The sequence below is a fragment of the Silene latifolia genome, chromosome 9, assembly GCF_048544455.1.
Source record: "Silene latifolia isolate original U9 population chromosome 9, ASM4854445v1, whole genome shotgun sequence".
In the NCBI taxonomy this organism is placed as follows: domain Eukaryota; kingdom Viridiplantae; phylum Streptophyta; class Magnoliopsida; order Caryophyllales; family Caryophyllaceae; genus Silene; species Silene latifolia.
This window is the reverse complement of record NC_133534.1, coordinates 42,581,619-42,588,301: the sequence shown is the minus strand read 5'-3', so window position 1 is coordinate 42,588,301 and position 6,683 is coordinate 42,581,619. Positions and strand designations below refer to the sequence as shown.

At 41.5% G+C, this 6,683-nt stretch overlaps 1 protein-coding gene across 1 annotated transcript; it reads left to right on the top strand.

Annotated features, from left to right (window-relative positions):
* The first annotated feature begins 4,974 nt into the window (after positions 1-4,974).
* LOC141600930 (uncharacterized) lies at positions 4,975-6,210 on the top strand. The gene is made up of 3 exons (XM_074421186.1): positions 4,975-5,285; positions 5,385-5,461; positions 5,600-6,210. Exons 1-3 carry the CDS (start codon positions 4,975-4,977, stop codon positions 6,208-6,210), a joined length of 999 nt encoding a protein of 332 aa, XP_074277287.1.
* Positions 6,211-6,683: the final 473 nt, after the last annotated feature.

Genomic DNA, 6,683 nt, shown 5'->3' with positions numbered 1-6,683 from the left:
CTAATCCGAGATTACGTGGAGCAAAAGGAAGTAGTGATAGAAAAGATTGCTACAGATGATAACATAGCAGATCCTCTCACTAAACCATTACGACAAGATAAGCATGAAGGGCATGTTAATTCCATGGGAATTAAACGTGTTCCTAAGTTGTAGTACTCTTTTATGGATTAGATTCATTCGCTTTTGTACTCTATACGACATCATCGTTTTGATATTTTATATATATTTTGTTTTTCATGTGGATTTGTACGACAAATTTTGAACACCACAATGTGAACTGAACAAACATTATATTTTTGGTCCTTAATTGCCCACGTGAGCTGATAACTCAAGGTAATTATTTTGTGACGTTGGTTGATGGTGGGTTCAACGAGCCATAAGTCAACCAGTTGACTGACCAATCACAGAGGCGATTTATACGGATATCTCGTAGGACACAATTGTGACATCGACGTGGAGTCCTAAATGTTTTATAACATTCGGTGCCCGGTCGTGGATAGGACTTCCATGGTGATCCTAAGAGTCGATTCTTTTGACTATCGACTGTCTCTTGAGACTAAGGCAGATTTTGGGTGACTTTGGTTTCTTTCTCACGGTCATCCGTAACAGGGGGCCAAGTAGATTTTTTCTGGGTCATTTCATGCTGTGCTTAGATCGGACGGAGTCGAGTTGAAGGAAATATTCAGCCTTTATCGGTACTCGATATTTCTCGGGGCCACTCGAGGAGTCAGAATCGAAATGCATGGCCATGCTCGGATACGGATTCGTTTTATCAGTTAAGTTACTCTCTAGTCGGGGAAACCACTCTTGATCCAGATCGATTGTAAAATACGACCTTTGCGGATCCAGATCTGCAAATTGTTTTACATTGAATGGGAGAAATTTTAAATGATTATGAGAATCGGTTATCGCACATACACTTGTACGGACAAGTGGGAGTTTGTTGGAGCTGTGTCCTCCAGTTAGTGCGGATAACGTCATTGCACATACACTTGTACGGACAAGTGGGAGCTTGTTGGGGCTGGTGTCCTTTACAGTTAGTGCAAGGACTTATAAATCTCTAAAAGGATCAAAGGGCATACTTTTGGTATTATTATCAGTTGATCCACGTTTATCAATAACGGTTGGCTTGCTAGATAAGTTTGACGTTATTGTCATACAGATGGCGGTGATCAACTGGTCCCTAAAAGTCACACCTATAGGATACGTTTGAGAGATGTGACGGTATGCAAATACTGTCATGTAGATGCCAAAATTGACTAACCAGTTAGTCCGAGTTATTTGACTAATAATAGGTCAAAATGTGATGTGGAGATATTTTATTTAATACGGATTAAATAAAAATGGCTAAGGCGAATTAAGCGGTTAATTCGTAAAATTAAATATAAGCGATTTATATTTGATTAATGTATATTGGATAAATTAATTATACCATATTGTCTTTGTCGGACATGTATTAATAATTCAACTAACCCGTATTATTAGTTGATGCTTTAATTACCGATAACCGATGACAATTTATAATTAAAAACCCGTCGTATACGTTTTATCAATTAACGAACCGGACCATGAGCTAAAGCTAAAAGGAAGTGGAAGCCCACTTCCCAAGAAGGCTCATGGTTGGCCGGCCAAGAGAGAACAAAAGAGAGGTTCTCCTCTCTTTTGTAACCTAATTCATTTTAGACAAAATTTTAGGGTTTTGAGAGACATTTTTCCTCTCTAAACCTAGATCTCTCATCTAAAGAAAAACTCACAAAATAATCCTCTCAATATTGCAAGGCAATTAGAGGATTCATTCTAGCACAAGGGCATTTCTCGGACAATCTTGGGTGCAACAATTAGGAGGAGATCTACTTTGATCTCTCATTGCCGAATTGCACTAGGACCGGAGGTTATTACTTAATCTTTATCGTTTCATTGTGTTTTTCGTTTTATGACTATCAATCACGTATAAAATTTGCGTTATAATCCTTCAATTTATGGGTTTTATACGGATATTATCCCACAGTGAGTGCATTGAAAATCAATAATGTTGAGCAACCCGTCCAAAAGATCTTTCTCCTCACCTTGACCCATATCCTCTATGGGAGGAAAGACCCTAGCAAGTTAAAATCCACCGAGGTACTACTCTTGAGCTCTTACCTCAACCCCTTCTATGAGAGGCGATTTTACTTTAGCCCCGTGACCATGGTGAGCTTGGCCTTTGAGAGGATGACTAAGTCCAATAAATGCTCCTTGGATTGTGGTGCTTTGGTGACTAGGTTAGATAAGAACATATTAGGATATGATCCGGGGGATATTGATAGGCCGATGAGTACTAAGGTGCCTTACTTTGGCATCCCCTACATGAAGCGTATGTTTTGGCTCACGGATAAGAAGGATAAGGTTGGCTATTCGTGGAAGGTAAATGTGGACTTGTTAATGAAGCTTCCCGTGCCAGGGAGATTGCCCAAGAGCGCCCATTTTCCCGAAAAGACCCCACCTCGTCCTCCGGCCCGGACTTATCTCATTCCGAGTGAGCTTACTTATACACTTAATGGTGAGAGGCTAAAATAGGCCGGGCTCAGACACCACCACTCCTTTCCGACCCTCCAAGGACTTCTCCACATGCCCTGTCGTCCTCTTATATGACCATGCCTTTGTCGCCCTATGATCGCCCTAGGCACTATACTTATGCCCCGTCATCTTCTTATATGCGCGAGCCTTCACCACTCCATGACCCTCCTATTCATTCTATGCGTATGCCATCATACACCGAGGGATATACCCAACCCCCGCCGGCCTATGATCACCAATACCCCATGGCGGACCTTATTGAGAGGGTGAACCACTCCTTAGTCGTAAGGGATATGCATGAGTTCACCTACAACCAAGGTATAAGACCCAGTTAACGCCCTAGTTTTTGGTCTGGGGATGGTAACACTTTGGGAGTCTTCAAAGCTTATGGTATCCAACCCTCGGATTGGGGTACTAGAGTCCCTCATGGTGATGGACACTTGCTTGGTCCTTGGGCGGGACCTCACTATGTCACCGGGAGTTTCTTTGGAGATGTTTATCAAGGAGATGGGGGTGGTACCTACCAAGAGGATGTGGGTGGTGTCTCCCAAGAAGGTGGGGTGGTTTTTATCATAGGAGTGGGAGTAGAGGAGGAGCGTTGGGTTGGGCACCGGGACTTATGGAATATGAGGGCCGCTATGTTAACACGATAGTGGAGGATGCGACAATGGACACCTTGGGCGAGAGAAGGAGTGAGGAGCTTAGCACCCGAAGAGAGGATTCGCCAGTAAACAATGAAGGAGCCATAGTCCGGTGGGTGAAGAGGCTTGGTAAGAGGAGAAAGTCCTCTTCTTAGTATTGTTGTTTTGAATAAACTTGTTTGACATTTGTGTCGGTTTGACACTTGAACTATTTATTTTAGATGTTGAAATTATGGCCATAAGGCCTAGAATTTTCTTGTTTTAGGATGTTGGATAGTGTGTTGATCACCATCGGAACTTATTTGCCCGTCTACTCGACCGAGTGTCCATTTCACTCGATCGAGTGGGCTGGTTGCGTATGATTTTGCTTTTTTGGCCAATTATTTTGTAGGTACCCCTATTTTGAGACCCTAACACCTTCTTAAGGATTGGGTGACCATAGAAACATTGCGTAATTGGTTTTTGTTAGGCCTAGAATTTCCTAGATACTTCAGGGTAACATCCTACCCTTACCTGACTGTCAGGGTACAAAATCTTCAGGGTATAACAAGACTGGCACCAGGCAAGGAGAGGTCATTGGTCAATTATAAGGACAATATTTGACCTAATCAAGAATAATAATATCCGGTCAATAATTATATATATCCGGGTATTAATAACGATATTTAAGAGGAAGATTCTACAATGAAGATCGAGCATTTATGTGGGTGATTAAGCACAATAATAAAGCAATTAATGGCGTCATTAAGAGTAAATATTACGCATTGATGGAGAAGATTATGCAGCCGTTCGAGCCTGGCTATATAAGAGTAGCTCAAGATCATTTGAAGGGGGACAACAACTACTCGAGCAATCTCATACTTCTACACTATATGCAATACTTAGGCAATATTACATAAATTGTGCGAATTACTCAAAATCATAGTGAAATCCTCTCCTGGCTTGATGCCCGTGGTTTTTTCCAATTTGAGGGTTTTTCACGTACAAATTCCTTTGTCTTATTATTTACTTTATTTACATTACTTTTATTGTTACCTACCCTGCCATGCATTACACATAGATAAATCTGAGCTAGTTAACCCTACCTAGACTATACCCTGACCTGGTTTAGCCTTGCACAAAATCCATACAAAACAATTGGCGCCCACCGTGGGGCATCTAGCTCATTAATATCTTTTTTTCCTTTTTTGCAAAAAATCCCAAAAAAAAGAAACTAGCAAAAAAATGTCTCAATCAACCGTGCAAGAACAATTGACTGTTGCATTTAAAAAAGTAGTAGAGATGGAGAGCCTAGAAAAAAAATGGCTCAGTATGAGGCTGAAATGTTACAACCGAAAGAGTTTGAGTTAGCTTTGAAAAAGAAGTTAGAGAAATCTAAGGGATCATGCTCCAAAATCCAGCCAGGAACCCCATTCTCATCAATTATCAAACACTTTGATTTCTCAAACTTTGGGAGTCCAAGTGGTACCAAAAAAGTGATCAACGTTGATGACAATGATATCCTAGAGAATAACAAAGAAAACCCTGATGAGATAGGAGCAGCAGTCATGATGGCAATAGTCTAGAAAATTAAGAAACGTCGTGAAAAATTCAAAAAAAAAAAAAACCTGAAGTACCTGCCACCATGGAGGAAGTTTCCCCTGACAGTTATTCCAATTCACCTTTTATAGACGAAATAGCTAAAGTGGATCTTCCAAATAAATTTGTGATTCCATCCATGAAAATATATGATGGGACCACAGATCCACAAAACCATGTAGCCCTATACAAGTAGAAAATGTTAGCTGCATCCATCCCAAGTGAGTTCAGGCAGGTCTGCATGTGTAAGGGGTTTGGAACGACCCTGACCGATCCTACATTACAGTGGTACATCAATCTGCCAACTGGAAGCATCCAATCCTTTTCCAACTTGATTAAGAATTTTAACCAGCAGTTTGCAAGTAGCAGGGAGTTGGAGAAGCGGTCCAGTGATCTTTATAGGATTAGCCAGAAGTCAAATAAGACTCTCAGGGTATTTTTTGCCAGGTTCAACGAAGAGAAGGTGTCTATTCCCAGGTGTGACGTTGGAACTGTAGTAGAAGCATTCAGGTAGGGATTACTACCAAATAGTGATCTTTACATTAAACTCACTAAGTATCTATGTCATACCTTCGAAGATGTTCAGGCCAAGACTCTAGCTTATATCAGGCTAAAGGAGGACAAAAGCTACAAAGTTGGAGCATCCTGCGATTCTAAGGAGTATGAAAAGCCAAATAGGAAAAGCGGTGACAGAGGCAGCAGTTACAGATCTACCCCATATTCCAGGCCGGTCTATTCATAAGTCAACCTAGCATATGAACAACAAGGTAAGGCTAAAGTTCACCCACCTATTTGTAAGCATAACTTCAGTGTTGATATTGCAGGCTTGATCCAGCGGCTTGAGAACATGGGATCAACAGTTAGATGGCCTAGGAAAGTCAAAAATCCTAATCCAAGAAGGGACCATTCCAAGTGGTTCGAATTTCACATGGACGTAGGGCATACAATGGAAGATTGCTTCACCCTGAGGAAAGAGGTAGCCTATTTGCTGAAGGCTGGATACCTAAAAGATCTGATCAAATCCAAAGGCATAAAGGAAGATCAAAGTAAAGAAATCCAAGAGCAGAGGCAGGAACGCAATCTTCCTCTGCCACCCTCGCTTTATGAAGTAAAATTCATAAATGGCGGATCGGAAATTTATGGCTTGACCAGTTCAGCAGCAAAAAAGATAGCCATGACTCCTCAGATAAAGTCACCCTGCAAACCAGGGCACATACCATCTATTACCTTTGCTGATTGTGACATGGTGGGAATACCTGACCTTCATCATGATGGCCTGGTGATCTCCATGCAAATTGGAATAGCTACTGTAAGAAGAATTATAGTGGATAGCGGCAGCTCAGTGAACATGATTATACTTGACGTACTTAAAGCCATGAAAATCAGTGAGGATGAAATTACCAAGAAGTCCAGTGTCTTGGTAGGGGCACATTAGGGGAAATTTATCTTCCTATATATGCTGAGGGCGTAGCATGCCACTAAGATGAAAACGCGGGAAAATGATGGAAAAAATCCGTCAGTAACGCGAAAATACCATCAGTATTTTCGTTTCCTGACGGAAATTCCGTCAGAAATCCGCGTCAGCGATTTTCGTCACTAAAATCACTGTCCTGGCGGAATTTCCGTCAGTAAAAGACAATTACTGACGAATCACTGACGGAATAACCGTCGTCCAGTAGCAGTAGGTGACTGGCGGAATTTCCGTCAGTACAACGTATTCCTGACAGATTTTCCGTTAGGACGAGGACACGTGGCAATTTTAGCGGTTGATTTGAAATTCTGAAAAATTGGCCTCTGACGGAAATTCCGTCAGGAAAGTCAAAGAATGTTTGACTTTCCTGGTGGAATTTTCGTCAGGAGTATGACACGTGGCACTGAACTGGAAAACCAAATTCTATGCCTCTGACG